Raw genomic sequence first — 21,492 nt, 5'->3', positions numbered from 1 at the left:
TAACAACTTTCCATGTTTTGTTGTCCATGGATTTGAGAAAAGTAACCATCTTGGATTTCCAATAATCATAGTTTGTGTCATTCAAGACATGTAGTCTATTGAAAGATCATCCAACCTTAGTGATATCCATTTGAACATAAAATATCTTCCCTAGAGCACACTCAAACAAAACAAGGTGTCTGCTCTGATTCCAATTGAATTTTTGTTTTTAAGGGGATAGATGTTGGAACATATGCTTAAGCCAAGGTGTTCCACATCTTAAACCAGAATTGATAAATTATTGATAAACAAGTTGATAAATGATAAATCAATAAAAGAAAATAAAGATTTTTTAATCCATTTCAGTGCAAACAACACCTACGTCTAAGGGGGTTCCAATCCAAGAAAGGAAGTCCACTCTTCAATAGAATTAGTACATAGTGTCTTAGATGAATAACCCTGTGTTCAACGCCCCTCTTCTTAATTCTACCAGTGTATTTCTATTTAGAAGTTCCCTAAATATGAGAACTACTCTCACTTTCTATCAATCACTAATCACAAGTGATCACTATCATAATCAGAATAATGAATATTGAATTACAACTCAACTAACAAACCAAACTATATGCCTTTGGATATGAATGCAAATGCTAGAATGGTGCAAAACCAACAACAAAACCAAAGACTCAAAGTCTAAACCCTAACACAAAGATTCTTTACTAATTTCACACATCAAATGTTAGGATTGAGTCTCCTTAAATAGCAATACAATCTTCTAGGCTTTTCTTTCAATGGGCAAAAGATTTGACCGTGTCTAGATTTGTAGAGGATTTAGTTTTTATTTGTTTTTCAACAACCTCCAAAAAAATTGATTTAAATTTGAATTCAAATTTAAATCTATAACTAATTTTATTTGATCATTTTAATCAGCTAAAAAATCTAATAAATGCATTGCTAAAAGATAACAACAAACCTGATTGAGATCCAATCAGGAAACACGCTCAAAATAGCTACAACATTGACGTACTGACAAGGGTCAGATGTTGCACACATGTTGGAGGCCCTATGAGGTCCATATTAAGTGACTCTAAAACTTTGGTGGTGGTAAGTTGCTAAAGCTTCTTGTGGGACATCTTGGTTTGCTTGCCTATTTGGCATTCACAACAAAGTTTCCCTTCTTCAATCTTGAGGTTTAAAAATCCCCTGATAGCATCTTCAGATATGATCTTTCTCATACTCTTGAGGTTGATATGACCAAGTTTCTGGTTCCATAGCTTAGTCTCATCAACCTTGGATATCAAACATGTTGAGGGCTAACTTTTATTTTGAGATATCCACAAGTAATAATTGTCTTTGGATCTGGACCTTTTCATTAATACCTCTTGATCTTTGTTGGAAACAATGCATTTAAACTTGTTAAAGTGCACATTCAGACCTTGATCACATAGTTGACTGATGCTGATCAAGTTTGTAATTAATCCTTCTACCATCAGTACATCATCAAGACAAGGGAAACCTGGATTAACCAGTTTGCTTACGCCTTTGATTCTTCCGACTAGTGTTCCATAACCTGTTAAAAATAAGAAGTTTTTTTCAAAGGCGGTTGTTTCAAGTACGCATAACTCCATCATGAAAGGTAACATAACTATTAGAGTAGGGCTTTAACTCTTCAATATATCTTTTATCGCCAATCATGTACCTTGAGAATTCATTATTAAAATACCAATCTTCTCTTGAAGAAACTCTAAGATATGTATAAGTTATGAGACAAGTGACAAATTCCTTGGGTTTCCACTCATTCATTCTTTGAGTTTTCTTCCCTTTCTTCCTATTGAGCCTTAGCTGACTGTAGAACTGAGGATAACCATAGAGTTTATAGCAAAAGGGTCTTATATGACCATATGTACCACAGTGGCCCCACATGTGTCATTTCTTCACCAAAACATCTTGTATATTCCATGTTGTTTTCTATAATGCAGTAAATCCAAAAGGAAATATATATATATATATATATATATATATATATATATATATATATATATATATATATATATATATATATATATATATATATATATATATATATATATATATATATATATATATATATATATATATATAAGCAAAATGATTTTTTTAAAATATTAAAATAAAACGAATTTTTAAACACACTAGTAAGACAAGTCACATTTTTATAAATGTGAGATCAAACATAAAAGTATTATCTATCCGATAATAAGTCAAACTTAAGCTTTAATTATTTTTATTGGTTTTAACCAATTTAAACAAATTTTGATATGACTTATTCTTACTCTTACGCTACTAAAAAGTAGACCTTTCGTAACACCATAGTAAAACGGATTCCCGGTTAACCATCATAGTTAACTTTTATGGTGAAATGTACCTGGAGTGTAAGAGTTCGAATCCTAACACCAACAATTTTCTATTTTTCGTTACAAAATGAGTTTGTCCTTGTATATCATCACAATTCATTTTATCAATTGTGGTGTAAGGTGCTATCATTTCATCACGGTTCTTATCATCAACCACGGCGAATGGTTTTACAAATTTATATATAATCAAAATTATCTCTCATTTCAGTATATAAAAATCGTCTCTCTCAAAACAAAAATCTAACATCTCTCTCATATATCATAATCTCCATTAATGTTTCAACAACCTTTCTTTACAAACATGCAAAATGGAAAACCCCAAACTCATGCACCGAACTCGTCTTCTTTGAAGGGTTACCTTTGTTGCATCAAATCTAGGAAATGACTACGTTACAGGTTCGTCTTCACAGTAGTTTATGTTTCAAAATCTTTTTAGAAGTTAACTTAATATGAGTGAAAGTATAACCTAAGAAGTGAACTATCTTGTTTATGTATCATTGTTTGTGTTTCAATAACTTGTTTCATAATGTATATAGGATAATATGACATGTATAACTTAAGATGACTGAACATTCGGCTGGTTTTGACTTGTAGATAGGGAATGTGAATGAAAAAATTAACAATGATGAAACTAAAGTGAGCGCTGAAAACTTGTGTTAAAGACCAAGAATGACATCCATTTAAATTTAACACGAGTTTGCAGCTCTCACTTTAGCTTCATCCTCCTTTCATTGTGGATGTCATTCTGAGACATGTATGTTTCTGAAACATTTTATGAGTTAATATGTTTTTGTTATTGTTAGTAATAAAAGTTGTAAGTGGTATGTATTTTATGTTATGTTGTTGATGATTTTGTTGTTATTTATAAGAGTTGTTTGTTTTATCTTGTATGTTGTTTAAAGTTTGTTGTTGATGAATGTTGTTGTTAATGTTTGCTTAGAAGATAAATTTATTATATCTTATGTGGTTTGAATATTTTTCTAACCCGTTATCGAATATATAATTTTTTGGATTGCATTAGAAAATTATAATATGATAGATAAAGTTATATTAGAAAATAAGTTATATCGTTCAATGCTAAACGAGAATTCTTCAGCTCATTGTCTGCATTTCGCTCTTTAACGGTTATGACTTGGTTTAATGCTTCTAGTTCTCCAACCTCCCATTTTTCCGCATCTAATTTTGTTTGCAAAATAAATAATATTTTGCAAAATAAACTAGAGGTGAATGAAAGGGAGGTTGAATAACTATGACCATTAAAATAAAATCTAACCGTTAAAGAGTAAAATACGGATAATTAGATGAAATATTATTGTCTATCATTGAAAGTTGTAACTTATTATTTTAATATAGTTTAATTTGTCATATTATAATGTTCTAAATCATATTAAAAGGTTATATGTTTAGTGAGCATTGACAAAATAAACATTCCACATAATTTATAATAAACTTAGTGTATATATCACTACAGTTGTTTAGCACAACCGTTGTTTAATATTATGCATTAAGAATATCACAATGATTGTTTAAAGTAACCGTTGTGATAGGTAACGCGATACCTAGTTTATAATAACAGTCGCACAACTGTGGTGGAAAGCATCATACTTACAAACATCTCCTACCTCACACCGGTTAGTTAGGTGTGATAATATCCCTTTTTCAACCGTTGTAAAATGACTTTTACGTAATAATATTGTTTTGTAATTTTTTCTTTTAAATTTTCTTCTTTACAATTCTATTTTTCTTCTCTTTTTAATTAGTTAAACTTTGAAAATAATATTTTGAAAATATTAAATATTCCATTAAATATATGACTAATGACAAATTGTTTTCTTAACAAAAAAAAAAGATGGACCACTAGTTAACTAAAATAAAACACTTTGGCCAAATTACATATACCAAAATAAAATAACAAAGTCTAAGTAAATTTAAGAATAAAGATAAAGACTAAGATTTACTTATGAAAGTTTGAGTGTCCAGTGCATCTTTGTCTTTCTTCTTTCTTCCCCTTTGTGTTGAACTATCTCCTCAATGCTTAAGAAATTTGAGTGACTACATAAACAAACAAATAAACAATTATCATAATGACATCTATAGGTGCATTATTCGCAAAAAGATGTTGTTAAAATAGTCTATAAATATAATTTTCCTACAAATTAAAAAAACAATTAACAAGAATTCTACTATTTAAATATATTAAATTAAATATATTAAAGAACACAATTATAATTTATACTTATACTAGTGTAAGACAAAGTCGTCTAGATCGCTGATATTAAACCACATGAAATGAATAGTATGTACATAAAATATCTCAAAGAAATCTCATCTCCTAAATGCATATATTTTATCTTTCAAATTTATCCAATATTGAATCAGTTTGACACATAAAATATGGATTGATTCAAATTTGTAGACCATATTTGACTACAACTATCAGCTTCTTTTTTAAATTTCTCCAACCTCTTCAATTTTTTGAAATATTTAAGACTTTCAAAATATTATGTTCAAATCTTAACTAATTAAAAAGAGAAAGAAAAATAAAATTGTAGAAAAGAAAATTAAAGGAAAAAATAGAAGAAAATAAATATCAATATATTTTACCACATCAATCACTTTACTTTTTTCACCCTACATCAATGATAATTTGATTTTTCTAATGTCACATAAACAAAATTTAGTCTATATATTAGACAAACTATCAAATGCAAAAATAAGCAAATTTGAAGGACCAAACTTAAACAATTAAAATTTAAAAGACCAAAATTAAATAATTGAAAAACTTGAGATCAAAATTACATTTAAGCATTCTTTTTATAGAATTGCAGTAACTTAATGGTAATTGCACTGTTTTAAATGTAACATGTTTCCTAGACACGTGACTCCTAGCGTGTGAAGTTTAAAGTTTTGGTTCAGTTTCATTGAATTGAAGGGACAACATATATTTTCTAAGAACAAAGAGAAAGAAGAAAACATGGGTGCTGTAACATCAACACCTTCTGTTGCAACAGAGTTAGCACCACCCGTAGCTAAAGTTACAGGCATTTTCACCTATCCAATTAAGTCATGCCGTGGAATCTCTCTTCCTTCTGCTCCTCTCACTCCTTTTGGTACCTTATTCCTTCTTATTCTGCTTTTTCATTTGAATTTGATTGCAACTTTTTTATTCAATGTTTTTACTTGATAGGAATTCGGTGGGATCGACAGTGGGTGGTTGTGAATTCAAAAGGGAGAGCACGCACGCAAAGAGTTGAACCAAAGCTTGCTTTGGTTGAGGTTGAACTTCCACATGAGGCTTTTCTTGAACATTGGGAACCTACCACTGATTCCTTCATGGGTATATTACATTATATCATATTCTCTATTTATATATTTTATCCATTAACACCCATATTTTTTGTTTTTACTTTAAAATAATTGTCTCTGCTAAAAGTTCCAAGTTTGATAAGTTAAGGGTCCTTACGAAAGTTTTATAAGTAGGAGTAGATCTCACCTTAAAATTCAGTTTTAAAGGGATTGAGCTGCGTGAGTCTCTTAAGCATGTGGTTATAAGTTTGATTTCTAGCTCATACATTATAATAGCTATGACAATATTAAATTGTGGGTAATCCGATAGTGGAAACCTGATAGATGGTTCACAAGAAATGTGGTTGGGTCTAACTCAACCCTACAAAACCGGGTTGTAAAGTGAGGATTGCACATGTTTTATTTATATATTGTCTGATGTGACACTCTTAACATTTACCATTCCTCCTGTCCCTGAATTAGATTTGGTATCCGAGCTTTCTTTTAGAGGAGGTTCATTAAAAACTTTAGCTCAACTGTTGCCTCCTACTGGCTGCATCAAAGGAGATAAATTCAAATGGTCACAAAAAGCCCATAACATCTTTGAGAATTTAGAGAAGTGTTTAACTGAAGCACTTGAACTAGCCCTTCCTAACTTTGACCAAGTATCCGAAGTTATCATGAGGGGCGTTGCATTCTTCATTGAGAAACTTAACACTGGTAAACTCAAGTACTCTATCTATGACAAGGAGTTTTATGCAATCTTTCGTGCAATATAAGCACTGCAAGTGGCATACATTCAAAGGAGACTTTATATGGATACACTTGCTGAAGGAACGGTTTCCTAATAAACCAAATGCCAAGTTATCCCCAGAAACTTATGGTCATTTTAGAATTGTGCAGAAGATACATGACAATGCCTACAAAGTTAAGTTTTATGCTTATCTTTCACCATACATTGAAGATGAAGAACATATTGACTCAAGGACAAATCTCTTCCAACCTGAGAATGATATGGAACTTTCTAGAACTATTTAGAACACTATGGAACTTAAGAGAATATTATGAAATAAAAATATAGAAATGTTAAAATATTAAAATTCACTTTTTTATAAAGTAAATTGTTCCCAAGAAATGTGGAACTATTTGGTGACCAGAACAGCTGCCTCTAATCGAGGCTAAGGAGGCAGGGTGCAAATCTCGAGCATGTGAGACTATTTGGTCTTTAGGGCTTACAACAACAGAACTATGAATACTTGGGGACGAAGTAATCCTCATTATGAAATTAATGATGTTAGACGTGCAAAGCCATGAAACATGACATGATTTGGGGTAGGGAAGGGACTGGGGTCTTCTATCCCAATCTCATTCTTTCCAACCACAAGGAGATATAAATAATTTGGAATCCCTAATCAACATCACATTGGTTATTATTGAACACATATTGTCGGTTTTAAGTGCGAGTGGTTAATCTCATATTGATTATAAATGAGTTAAAAGTTGAATGTATAACAGATATTAATACATCAGGTACATGGATCTTGTAACTTAACTGTTATCAACATCTATTTTTTTCATCAATTTAAGACTTCAAACTTACACTTGACACATCAACAATACGATGCCCTTATCTCTTAGTAATCCTAGATCATCAGCTCGATGTTGCTCCCGGTATTCGTCCAAACTCCCCAACAACTTCAAATAAATGAAGATTGATGAAAAAGATTAACACAAGAAAGAAAAAAAAGAATATTTGTGGGACCAAAAATATATTTTGGCCTTCTAATTCTTCAATGGGAAAATATTATATTAGTGAGAAAAGACAGATATCACAGCTGGGTAGAGGATATAAGATTATATGCATTTAAAGTAGTGGGGCTATCTGGTGACCAGGTGTATGTGCTTATCATAAATAGAAAACGTAAACTCTTTTTGAGCAACTTCCAAAAGAAGACGTGAAATAAAAGTAATTGGTATCTGAATAGATGTGATCTGAGCTAGTGTCAAATACAATAAATGCTTGCCTAAACTGTACACAATGAAAGAACTTCCACCTCTTTGTTTCTATCATAATCTTCATAACAATCCTCAAAATCAAAATGAGTGACTCATCCACTTTGTATGTACGCTGACAGACTTTTGATTTGCATATTCTTCATGATCACAATTTGATTGAGTTTATGAAGTAGCTTACAACCTACCTATAACGTCTTCTGACCTTATTTGTATAAGCTTATATGATAAAATTATGAAAAACAGCTTATGTGGGAATTCTTATGGATGTAAACTCTTATGCACACTTGACTTGATAAGTTATTATCGGATAAATATTTAATTAAGCAGTTTTCCAAATGCACACTCAATTCAAACAAGCTTGACCTCAAAAGTGTCCCCTCCTGACTGTTATTTGAATTAAGGCTGAAGTATCTCTTGTGCGTTGGACCTCAAATGACAATTGTGTTGGATCTCATGGTTTTAAGCTTCTGCTTGAATCTTGGTTTTGTAATGGAAAATATCAAGCAAAGCATTGTGGGATTGGACATAGTTCACATTAGATAACTAAACTAGTATATACAGATTCTTGCCTTCTCCCACTTGTCTTGGTGCTTATACAAGGGGCATGAATATTGTCTTAAGTACTTACTATGCTAATGTGCATGTCTTTCAGTTTCTGTGTTTTGTTTTTCACATTGTGGTTAAATTCCATTCTTAATTTTACAGATGCTTTGAGAGAATAAAAAAATTGCAGTAGTTGAAACACTGACAGACTTTTGATTTGCATATTCATTATGATCATGATTTTCATTTTTCTTCTTCCTTTGTTTAGTTAATGAATAGTGTCTCGTTTTTCATTTTACAGTGTTGAAAGCACCTGGAATGAAACCTCTCAAAGTTTGTTTGAACAAACAGTATGAAGTAGTTGATGATATTACAGTGTGGGAATGGAACGGCCCTGCCTGGGATGAAGGAGCCGAAGCATCGCAGTGGTTCTCGGATTATTTAGGATCACCTAGTAAACTGATCAGGTTCAATACCGGTAATGTTTTTGATACCTTAAAGAATAAGAAAACGGCGATAATAATGTTTAGAAGGATGCATTACTTTAGACGTGTTAATGATTGGTAAAAGACTTTATTAGAGTTTTGGATTGGCCGGACCTAACTCAACCTTAAAAAACGGCTTGTAAGGTGACGACTACCTTCATTTATAAATATACTTTCAGACATTAGCAGAAATTTGTTAGTAGGTAGCCCGGCGGACCTTAGATATGCTCTGACACCATCTTAGAAATTTGGATTCGGTCTAACTTAATTTTATAAAACTGACTTGTAAAGTGAGAACTTCATCCACTTATAAACATGTGTTCTGATAACGATTTTGAGAGCATATAAATATTACTAGGATTAACTTGTTGCTTTTATAGTAAATGTTGTTTAATAGAGTGTGAACAAATTTCAATTTAACATATAGCATGTAATGCACAATGGTTCCATGAACCGCGGTCATATTGTGCATGACATAAATAGCCATGTTAACTCTGGAGTAATGTTTACGAATGCAGCTTCAGAAGTTAGAAATGTAGACCCTGATTATGTTGAGGGGCCGCAGCAGACCTTCTTCAGCGATGGTTATCCATTCTTACTCTCATCTCAGGTCAGGCCAGTTGCAGTTGAGAAACAAGTTGAAATTTACTTATTTAAGTCTTTACTTTTTACTTTACATTTATTGCTTTCAGGAATCCTTGGATGCACTAAACAAGCTTCTAGAGAAACCTATATCTATGAATCGTTTCAGACCCAAGTATCAATTTGTTCATCTCTTCACATCACCTGTTGTAATATTTATATTATTTCATAGTATATGTTACTAGTTTAGAATATATAATCGAGATTTTGATGGAAAATGATGCAGTATCCTTGTTGAAGGTTGTGAACCAAATGCTGAAGACCTGTGGAGAGATATAAAGATAAGCAGGTTTTCATTTCAGGGTGTCAAGCTGTGTGCCCGTTGTAAGGTACAAAGTTCTAATCTATAGTTTCCTACTTATCATATAGCTAACAAGATCCTTAAGAACATAGAAAACTACGGAAACTATATCAATGATAATAAATTACATATGCTAATCCATGTTTTGCTGTTATTTCATAATCTAGTTATGCATCCAAATATCATTATTGATGATGCTTATATTATGGTCAGGTACCAACGGTCAATCAAGAGACAGGAATACCTGGAACTGAACCATATGAAACTCTAATGAAAGTTAGGTCTGGCCAAGTCTTGAGACCAAATGAAAAACACAAAAATAAGGTGAGACATTGAGTCATCAAATTTTCAATGTCTGTCCCTTTGGTTTCATTGATGTCAAGTGACATGTGAAATGCATGTGCAGATCTACTTTGGTCAGAATTTAGTGTGGAAGTGGAAAGACTCTTCTGCTAAAGGGGATGGAAACGTGCTTAAATTAGGAGATCCTGTTTATATTATCAAAAAATTCTCTTCTCTAGCGGAAGCAGCTGCTTAAGTGGCTATGATGAAATTAAGTATTAAAATTTACATCATTGAAAAGTATTGTATAATGTTGTGAATCTAATGAGATCACACTAGAATATATTTATATTCATATGAATTGTATACAATAAGGTAATACAATTAATACAATTGATACACATTGATTCTGATTGATTCTTAACACTTCCCCTCAAGTTAAACATATATGTCATATGAGTTAAGATTGCTACAAATGTAATCCACTCGAGAATCTCTGAGAGACTTAGTGAACATATCAGTCAATTGGTCTTCAGACCTTGACAAAATATATAGTTATTTATTCTGAAAGTACTTTGTCTCTTACATAATAACAATCTATTTTTATGTGTTTGTTTGTTTATGAAAAATTGTATTATATGTAATGTGAAGTGTCACTTGATTATCACATATGAGTTTTGTGGCCTAAGATCTCTCAACCTGAGCTCTAAGAATAAATTTTTAGGTCATGCAAACTCCTTTGAGGTTGCTTTTATAGCACGATATTCAGCTTCAACATTAGAAAGTGAAATTGTGTTATGTTTCTTACTTCTCCATGAGATCACATTTCCTTCAATAAGAACACAATATCCAAAAGTGGATCTCCTATTTGACGGTGATCCGGTCCAGTTTGCATCCGAATAACTTTTTGCATCACCTTTATCTTTATATAATAGTCATCTTCCTGGTGCATTCTTTATATATATAAGAATCCGAATAACTGCGTTCCAATGTCTATCACAGAGCATTTAGAAATTGACTCACAATGCTCACTGCAAATGTAATGGTGATAGTAAGATGATTGAGTCTATCCACAAGACGTCGATATCTTCCCGGGACTTTCAGTGGCACCCTTTGACCGGAAAGAAGCTTGACGTTAGGATCCATGGGAGTATCAATAGGACGACAATCAAGCATACCAGTTTCACTTAGGATGTCTAATACATACTTACGTTGGTTGATTGCAATGTCTGATGAGGACTAGTGTTGGCTCCTAATTTCGATGCCCATTTTAAGAGTTAAAAAGTGGAATTTCCTGTGAAGATGCTTTCGATTGAATCTGATATTGGAAGCTTTATTCGAAAGTTCCTGGATGAGAAGGATCAGTGTGCAGTAGGGACTTAGAAATTTTCTTTAGTGTTTGAAGACATTTTCGACTAGAAATTCAAAATTCAAATAAATGAGGGAACTTTGTTCTTATCTAAAATTGCTGATAGTACACATGGAGCATAGTGGATGGTTGCATCCATGCAAAGCGCCATTTATCTCGTTATGGTAGAAAGATTGTTAGAAGCGGTTATTTCGATTAGTATAAATAGAGGGTCTTAGTGCCAGGATCGTGTGTGTCAAAGTGTGTACAAAATCTGTAAAATTTACCAAGTATCCATGTGGAGAGAAACAGTAAATTGAAAAATGTACGTTCGTTTTACATCATTGTCATTTACTTTGAAGTAATTCAATTCATCTTTATTTTCCAGAAATACTTCTTTATTTTAAGGATTCATCTTTGTTGATAGTTATCTTCGTTCTTACAATGCTTCTCTTTAATTTGTGTTGGTCTTTTACTGTTTAAGTATTTTCACTAATCACTATCATTGCAAACATTGTCGAAGTGTTCACATTTACTAGAATTCACTTTAAATAATTAGCTCATGTCCTAGGATCAATATGATCGATCCTATAAGTAACCAACTTTAGTAATTTGGAAGATCAACGGTTGTTTACCAATTTTCACGGTAAACAAATTGGCACGCCTAGTGGGACTGTGCTAACGTTTTTAGAATAGTGAAATTGTTCTTTTTTATTCTGGTTATTCATTCATCTTCCCCCCTTCGAAAGAATTCGTTGTATGTTATTAAGGAGTGGTAAAGTAGCCACAACCAACGAACACAGACCAAGGAGAAGACCCACTAGGAGAATGGCGAATTTAAATGCGCCAAATAACCAAAAATTCTCAAAATTCATCAATCAGCAATGTATCACCCCCTTCTTCTTCGATAGGGGCGAACACGACCATAATGCACGTGTCTGAACCGGTTCCATCTATGACAAGTTCGATACCTACGCATTTGATTCCCCATATTAAACATATTTTGACTTACATTAGGCCTAGGGGGCCTCCTCATACCCCTCACCCACCGATTGGAAATATTCTAAACAGGCCTTTAATACCCCCTGGTTTCTCTATACCCTTTGGTGATCGAGAACAACCATATGGAATGCCAACTTCAGTGATGGCAAGCTTACATAACGCTGCTTCGACATTTTCAAAACCAGTGGTTAACATAACCTCCCCATTACAAGGGCCAGGATCTGGGGTTAACACGGGTCGAAATAACCAATCTTCAAGCTTGGGATATCAAACACAAATACTCAGCCTTACCAATAATTCTGCAGTAGTGTGGAGACAACAGATAGACGAAAGCAACCATGCGATGGTCCAAATGCTTATCCAAACATTGACCATCGTATTGAATCCTTTGATTCAAAATACGACACAATCGAATCAACAGATGACAACGCAGATGCCACGAATGTCTGATTTCCTGGGTGTACCACAACCTCATCGACACTCTCCGAGGGATTGGATAAGGGAAAACCAGGGGGTAACCTTCGAAGAAGACCCTACTATCAACCAAATTCCACAAAATCAACCGCAACCAGAGATGGTAAATTAGGGAGTAGGAGTCGAACCCCCTAGGATTGAACCACAAATCCCCAGGGAAAAAGAGCCAAGGATAGTAATGGTAAATAGAAACAAAAACGCTGATAATGTCATATGGCAGATTCGACATGATAATATAGCAGCAGATAATAATCTAGCAGCCATGGTCGAAAGGATTATGGTTCAAAAAGGGGTAAAATTTGGCCTTGGAAGGCCAAATTATACATCACCTTTGTCGGAATATATCCTACAGGAAGAAACACCCCCTAGAACAAAAATCCCCAAATTCACTAAGTTTTCTAGGGATACTACTGAATCCACTGTCGAACATGTGGCTAGATATTTAATAGAGGCATGAGACATTTCGAACAACGAAAGCCTTAGAATAAAATATTTCCTAAGCTCTCTCACAAATAATGTCTTCACGTGGTTCACCACCTTGCCACAAAATCCGATTCATACTTGGAATCAGTTGGAGGGAATGTTCCATGAGCAGTTTTACATGGGGCAAACAAAGATCAGTCTGAAGGAATTGGCTAGTATTAAACGAAAGTTCATTGAGCCAATTGATGACTATCTAAATAGGTTTCGATTACTCAAAGCTAGGTGTTTTACACAAGTACCAGAGCATGAATTGGTCGAAATGGTTGTTGGGGACCTTGACTATTCTATCAGGAAGAAGTTAGATACCCAATATTTGAGAGATATGGCCCAACTGGCTGATAGGGTTCGACAGTTAGAACACTTGAAGGAACAAAAGGCTAGAGCAAATAAGAATAAAAGAGTAGCCTACGTCGATTTCAGTAATGATAGCGAAGGATCCTATAATGGGCCTTTAAACTTCGACGAAAATGAAATCGACCTTGCTGAGTTGAAGCCTGAGTTGAAGCAAGGGCTACCTTACGCTTGTAAGGTCTTGGCCCCATCGAATGGAAAAAACCCTATTGAACAAGAAAAGAATGATAAATTTCCTAAGAAAACTTACACTTTCGACGTTATAAAATATGACGTAATCTTCGATTTGTTAGTTAAGGATGATCAAATGATAGTGTCTTTGAGTGCTAAAGTGCCTCCTTTAGAACAAAGAAAGAAAAGAGGGTTTTGCAAGTACCATAGTTTTCTGGGTCATAAAACATCTCAATATTTTCTTTTCAGGGATCTTGTTCAGAATGTTATCCAAGAAGGGAGACTCAAGTTTGGAGACAAACCTAGGAGCCAGGTGAAGATCGACTCCAATCCTCTGCAAATGGCTGATGCCCATTACACGGAGCCAGAGGAAGTAAACATGGTTGAAGTCATTGATGATTTCGACATGACCGAAGTCACTGAGGACTTCGTCAACGAACCTGTCATGGGGTTGAAATATTAGCCTTCAACAAATCAAGTTTACTCAACGAACCTGATGATTTCGACATTTGTAGTGGTTGTAAATGCCACTGGGGTTGAAATATTAGCCTTCAACAAATCAAGTTTACTCATATAAGCCTGCATATCCATATTCTCCGATTTTAAAAAGTTGATATTAAGGATGACACTGTAGAGACAATGGACATGATTTGAGAAAACTTTCTTATACTTTTAGCAAACCTCATAGCAAGTGGTAAGGGATTAATATTGCGCTCGAAGATTATGCGATATGGAATACTATAACACAATGCATAGAGAGGCATCAATTTGCTTCCATTTAGTGCAATGAATGACGATAATATCCTTTGATTATTTGGTCAAGTGATCTTCAAGTCTTTGACCATGAAACCGTAACTTGATGGTGTCATGCCATATGTTGTAGTTGGTTGTCCCAGTGAATTTCTCGCATAAGATGAGCAGAACTTTGGTAAAAGTGATGGAATCGGTTGCAGATTGATCTCCCATGAGATCTTATGGTTGAAAAACATGAAAACAAGGTCACTTAGTGGTGAGGAGGACAATGACAGTCGAAATAAATAGCGAAATAGGACAAAAACTTGCCGAAAAATGGATCTGATGTAGTGTGTGTGTGGAGCTCATGCATCGGGACTGTTAGCCCTAGGTGAAAGTTTTGTCGATGAGTTCGCTAGAGGGTTGTGAACCTAGTGATGACGGTGTGGTAGTGATTGGATGTGTGATGGCGAAGAATAGAGACATGCAGCGTAGCTATGTATTGTGGGCGGCAAGGTTTCTAGGACACAAAAGAAAAGATCGTGAAACCCGTAACTTCTGATACCATATTGAAAAGTATTTTATTTTGTATGAGACCCAACTAAGTTATATTTATATTCATATGATTTGTATACACTAAGGTAATATAATTAATACAATTAATACACATTAATTTTAATTGATACATATTGATTCTTATTAATTTTTAACATACATGATTCTTGAACATTTATTTGAGTAGCTATAAATTTCAATGCATCTATTGTGTCTTGTACCTAATTATTAACATGACAATAATGATGATGAAAAAAAATAAAATAAAAATAAAAACTTTTTGGATGTAGATGTATTAAGGATATTTTTCTTTATGAAAAAGAAGATGTTATCACCTCGGAGGAGATCCAATTAACTACATCAAGATCGGTCCAAACATTTTAGTGACCCTATTCTCATTTTAAAAAAAAGGCCTTTATTTAGTGACCATGTTCTCATTTTAAAAATAAGGCCTTTAAGAAATTATAGATTTAAAAAAAAAAAAAAGATAGTCGTTAATAGAAAAATATTGAATATTTATCAAATAATTTAACATTAAAATTATAATTGTTTGTTGGTGTAGGGGTAATGTAAGGCTTTTAATGAAATGGTTTTGTGTTCGATCTTTGTATTGTCATTTTTTATGGGTAAAAGAATTAAAAACATAATGATTTGTTCTAGTTCAAATCGTGAACCCTTTTATTGTAAAACTAAGACCTATCCACTACACTACTTTGTTAATTAGTTATTTAAATTACGAACATATATATATATATATATATATATATATATATATATATATATATATATATATATATATATATATATATATATATATATATATATATATATATATATATATAAAATTAATTAAACCCAACTTTTTTTATTGAGGCCCCAAATATTTGAGGCCTTGTGTGGTGGTACATCTTGCACACCCACATGACCAACTTTGGACTATATAAACCAAGAAGTTAACCAATATGAAAGAGTTGAATGTTGAAGATAGTGGAGAAATTTTAAATGTTTCAAGAGGGGGAGTGGGAGTAGGGGAAACTAAAAGGGGGAAAATTATTCATTTATCATAAAAATGATAACTTCAATAAGGATTGTCCCGAGAAGAAGTGCAAGGGCAATTATATTCATATTGTGGTTGCCTTTAATAAGGATAATTATGAGAGTGTTGGTATAATAATGGTAATGAGTTTGGAGACAGAATATGTGGGTAATGAGTTTAGAGACAAAATATTTGGGCCAAGGACTCGTGATTCTCTTATCACATGTGTTCAAGGAAGTAATACTTTGAGACTTTGGAGCTAAAAGAAAGTGCAATTATTCGACTCGGTAATAATAAGACTTGCAAGATTCATGGTATTAGGAGGATTGAATCAAGATGTTTGACAATCATGAGTTTGTTTTACACAATGTGAGGTATGTTCCCAAACTTAGGCAAAATTTGTTGTTTACATGCATGTTTGATAATTTAGACTATTGTACTAGAACTCAACATGGCATGTTGAAAATTTTACATGATGCACTGATAAATTTTAAAAGGTATAAAATATATGGTTTTTATATTTTGGATGACTCCTCTATTACTAGTAATGCATTTTTATCTAGCCAAGACTTTCATGAGAAAATTAAACTATGACATTTGATTTTAGGGTATGTTAGCTAAATAGGGTTGTTTGAGCTATCTAACAAAGGGTTTCTAGGTAGTGATTAATTTAAAAAGTTAGAATTTTATGATCATTGCATACTAGTCAAATAATATAAAGTATTCTTATTATGATTGATAATGAGAATATGTATAATTCTAGTAGACCGTTTGAGTATAGTTCCTCAAATCTTTGAGATCCATCAAAGGTAATTATTCATGGATGTGGTTTAGGTTTTCTCATTATGATTGATCATTTTTCTAATAGGGTATGACTTCACATTTTGAAACATAAAAGTGACACCTTTGAAAAGTTTAAGGAATATCATACTCTTATAAGAAATCAATTAGAAGCTAAAGTAGAAATTGTAAGAACTGACAATGGTCTAAAGCTTGTTTCAAAGTAGTTTAATAAGTTTTGTATGAAATAATTTATAAATAAGAGCGCAATAGTAGTTGGCATACTACAACAAAAATGTCCAATTTGAACGCTTGAGTATGAACATTTAGCACAGTGGGTAAGATGCATGTTATTGAGAGTTGGGTTATTCAAGAGTTTCAAGGGTGAAGTTGCTGCTATTGCAACATATTTGAACTATAGATGTCTATCACATGAATAGGCTTCAAGACACCTACATAGGTTTATAGTGAGAAACTTGTATACTACTCTACTTTGAAAGTTTTTTAAGCATTAATATTTATGTATATCAAGTCAGACAAGTTTGATGTTAGGGATGAAAAATATGTCTTCATTGGTTATTCTAAATATGTGAAAGGAAACAAGTGTTGGAATATGGAACCTTCAGGATAAAAAATTATCATAAAAATATATGTTACATTTGATGAGACTCATACATTGATGAAAAAACAAAGATTTGAATGTGAAATATTCAAAAACTTAGGTGAAGAAGACCCAATTTTAGCTAGACTAGACATGAAGAGATATTGAGGCTCCCATTTCTAGTTCTAGATAAGTGAAACCTATAGTGGTTTATATTATTAGTTACCTTATGACCACCTCAAAGATATGTTTATGTCGATCTTATTTGCTACTCTTTAAATGTGGATAAAGGTTCGCAAGACTTAGAACCAAAGACCTTCAAGAAGGAATTTGAAAGCAAAGATAGTTACAAATGGTTGAAGGTAATGATTAATGATATGCATTTATTGGAGAACAACCATACATGGGAACTTTTGTGTATACCTAAAAGATAAATGGTGGTTGGATACAAATGAATCTTTAAGAAGAAAAAATGTACTCTAGGGATTAAAGAAGCAATGTATAAATCGTGACTTGTAGAAAATATTTTTATTGATGTTGAGGGAATTGGTTATAATGAGATTTTTCACTTACGGTAAAACATTGTTCTATAAGAGCCTTTACGAATATTGTGAATCACTATAATCACGAGTTAAAATAAATAGATGTCAATATCGATTTCTTATATAGATAGCTCGAAGATATAATCTAAATGGAATAACCTGAAGGTTTAGTGGATGATGGGTATAAGGTGTCTCGTTTGAAGAAGTATTTGTATTATTTGAAACAAATCTCTAGGAATTGATATCGTTTTTCTCTAAAGCGTGATTTGGTGATAAGTGGTTATGATAGTTGTGTGTACATATTGAAGATAAATGAGAAAATAGTTCTCTACATACTTCTATATATTGATGATATCTTGATGGCAGGATCTAGCAAGAAAGAGATCGGTAAGCTCAAGAAAATTTTGAATGGATAATTTGAGATGAAAGATACCGGTGAACTTAAGAGGATCATAGGGATGGATATCATAAGAAATTGTGAAAATGTGAGTTGTTCTTATCTCAATCTACTTACTTGAAGAAAATCGTAAAGCAATTTAGAATGTTTGATGCTAAAACTGTCAACACTCCTTTAGGTTATTACACTAAACTTTCATTTATGCAATATCCTCAAACTGAATAAGAGAAATATACAATGAAGACTAATTCCTATTCAATTGGGTTTGGAAACATCATACTACTTCCGTCCCAAAATAAGTGTCGTGTTTGAAAAAATTATTTGTCCCAACATACTTGTCACTTTTAGTTTTCAATGCAATTTAAAATTTTATATTCCAATTGTACACTCTAATTATAATGTTAATTTATTACTTTTTTACTTGTCATGAATGCTAATTTTAACACACCAATAATTAATAAGAATAATTTCGTAAAATTCCTCTTCTCTCTCTTTCATTTATATCATTTTCTTAATTTATGTGAAAGTGTCAAGTATGACACTTATTTTGGGACGGATGTAGTATATGATATGATTTGAAATATAGCAGACATAACATATGCAATTAACATAGTAAGTCAATTTATGAAAAATTTGGGTCAAGTTTATTGAGAAGATTTGAAATGGGTGTTGAGGTATTTAAATGATTCATTGAAGTGTAGTTTATACCGAGGTATCTCGATGGAAAAACACTTTAGAGGAATATGTTGATACACATTATGTTAAAAATATGGATATTAGATCCTTGTCGGATCTTTGTTTACGTTGTTTGGGATGACTATTAATTGGAAGAAAAATCAACAATCGTTTGTGACATTGTCTACAACTTCATAGATCACATTTCCCTAATTGAAGAGGTCAAGATATTCATATGGTTAAGAGATATTATTGAAGAGTTAGGAATCACTCAAGAACGTGAAAAAACCTTGTGATAGTCAAAGTACAAACTACTTAGCTAATAACCATATTTTTATGAGATGACAAAGCACATTGACATTCGTTTGCACTTTATTATAGACGTGATCGATTCAAAGAAAATTTTGGTGGAAAATGTTGCTTCAAAAGACAATTCTACGGATATGTTCACAAAGTCATTATATTTGTCGAGTTTCAGCCATTGCTTGAACTTGACCAATTTTGTCGAAGAATGGTTCAATTTTAGAGATAAACCAAGGTGTTCGATGTGTAAACTAGAACCACCATTGTCTTTTAAAGTTAGGATGTATATTTGTTGAGTACTATGCAAGAAAACTCAAGATTTCAACTTTTGCATTCTGCATCAAATATGGGGCATTCCGCATCAAACATGAGGTGTTTGAGAGAAACATTTTTGAAGAAAATAGGAGATTGAAGTATAAATTAGATAGAAAATAGGAGATGTTCTTATGAAATTTGAGATCTATTTTCATGGAACTAATTTGTAATCTCTCGTTAAATACTATTTATTGGTAGTGGATCGGAGAGTTGTTGTCTCCCTTTGAATATATTATATTGGATCGAATTTGGTAAATAACTTATGTGTGTTATTACTTTATCTTATTCATACTATTGTGGAATTATTTTCACTTTTAGATTAACTTTTCTTGAAATTATTTAACGTAGTTGCTTTTTTTCTTTATCTCACACGTCATATTTTTGTGTGGGTTTAATCTTTAATTTGACGATAAATACTATGTAAACAATTTTTATGGGTTGTTTCTTTATCGTAGTTTTTTTGCACTTTGGTAAATAATTTTACTTGAGATTATTTAATATGCTTGCTGATTTTCAATTGTACAACAAACTCTCATTAAAAATTAAATATAGGCATACAATATTTTAAAAAAAATATTCAAAAACCTCTTTAAGAGAAAGAATTTTTTTCTAAAGGAAAAAAATTTAAAGCAAATATCGTCAATTGACATGTTTCATACTACTGTCTCACTAACTCTCGAACTTAATTGTAGTAATATTCATGAATTTCAATAAATAAAAATTGCACATTAAAAAGAAAGACACGATATAAAATGCCTACCTCTCACATATTTTTAATCTCATATACTTTTCTGAATATATATATATATATATATATATATATATATATATATATATATATATAGTCAAGATCAAATGACACTAAGGTGTCAAATTTAGTAACATGACACATTCGATAATAATTTATCGCATATTCATATAATAAAATCCACTATTGGATTGAAAGATATTATCATATAGATCATCTCAATAAAATTTAACATCAATCAAAAATCATTTGATATATTAAAGAGAATGATCAAAATTAACGGTTTTGTTAAAGTTTTGTAAGTCGTTAATTGTTATGCATTTCATTGACATATCAAATGATTTTCGATTAATGTTAAATTTTATAGAGATGATCTATATGATAATAGCTTTCAATCTAACGGTAAATTTTGTTATACGAATGTGTGGTGAAGAGTTATCGAATGTGTCATGTTACTAAGTTTGATACTTTAATGTCATTTGATCCCGATCCATATATATAGAGAGAGAGATTAATTGTTATGCACTGTCAGTGTAAAAAAATTTACACTGTCAATACATCACAATCATCCGTTTGTGTTACTTTACATGTAATTATAGAAAACGTCAAACTTCTCTAAAAAATCAATGGTTGTAATTAACTGACATTGTAAAATGTCTTTACACTGTCAGTGTATTTCAATTAAATTCATATATATATATATATATATATATATATATATATATATATATATATATATATATATATATATATATATATATATATATATATATATATATATATATATATATATATATATATATATATATATATATATATATATATATATATATATCTGTGTGTGTGTGGGGGTGGGTGGGTGGGTGGGTGTGGGTGTGTGTGTGTCTGTGTGTGTCTGTGTGTGTGTGTGTGGGTGGGTGTGGGTGTGTGTGTGTCTGTGTGTGTGTGTGTGTGGGTGGGTGTGGGTGTGTGTGTGTCGTCTGTGTGTGTGTGTTTAGAATACATTTTATCAAAGTACAAACACCATCACAATATTGAACAAAAGCCAAAAGG

At 32.1% G+C, this 21,492-nt stretch overlaps 2 protein-coding genes and 1 long non-coding RNA gene across 3 annotated transcripts; 2 read left to right on the top strand and 1 right to left on the bottom strand.

Moving 5' to 3' along the window:
- Nucleotides 1-5,117: 5,117 nt before the first annotated feature.
- On the bottom strand, nucleotides 5,118-8,191 carry LOC127138157 (uncharacterized). The gene is made up of 2 exons (XR_007808734.1): nucleotides 7,258-8,191; nucleotides 5,118-6,210 (listed from the first exon to the last, which is right to left on the bottom strand). It is a non-coding gene; the product is annotated as an uncharacterized LOC127138157 (long non-coding RNA).
- LOC127138140 (uncharacterized) lies at nucleotides 5,226-10,343 on the top strand. The gene is made up of 8 exons (XM_051064541.1): nucleotides 5,226-5,482; nucleotides 5,560-5,709; nucleotides 8,518-8,694; nucleotides 9,220-9,311; nucleotides 9,394-9,458; nucleotides 9,570-9,672; nucleotides 9,858-9,968; nucleotides 10,051-10,343. The coding sequence occupies exons 1-8, from the start codon at nucleotides 5,347-5,349 to the stop codon at nucleotides 10,180-10,182; spliced, it is 966 nt and encodes a 321-aa protein (XP_050920498.1). The 5' UTR covers nucleotides 5,226-5,346; the 3' UTR covers nucleotides 10,183-10,343.
- Nucleotides 10,344-13,351: 3,008 nt separating this feature from the next.
- LOC127108240 (uncharacterized) lies at nucleotides 13,352-14,218 on the top strand. Its single transcript, XM_051045677.1, has 2 exons — nucleotides 13,352-13,872; nucleotides 14,005-14,218. Exons 1-2 carry the CDS (start codon nucleotides 13,352-13,354, stop codon nucleotides 14,216-14,218), a joined length of 735 nt encoding a protein of 244 aa, XP_050901634.1.
- The last annotated feature ends 7,274 nt before the right edge of the window (nucleotides 14,219-21,492 follow it).

Source organism: Lathyrus oleraceus, chromosome 1 (assembly GCF_024323335.1).
Source record: "Lathyrus oleraceus cultivar Zhongwan6 chromosome 1, CAAS_Psat_ZW6_1.0, whole genome shotgun sequence".
Taxonomy (NCBI): Eukaryota; Viridiplantae; Streptophyta; class Magnoliopsida; order Fabales; family Fabaceae; genus Lathyrus; species Lathyrus oleraceus.
The sequence above is the reverse complement of the archived record's forward strand: the minus strand, read 5'-3'. Positions and strand labels throughout refer to the sequence as shown.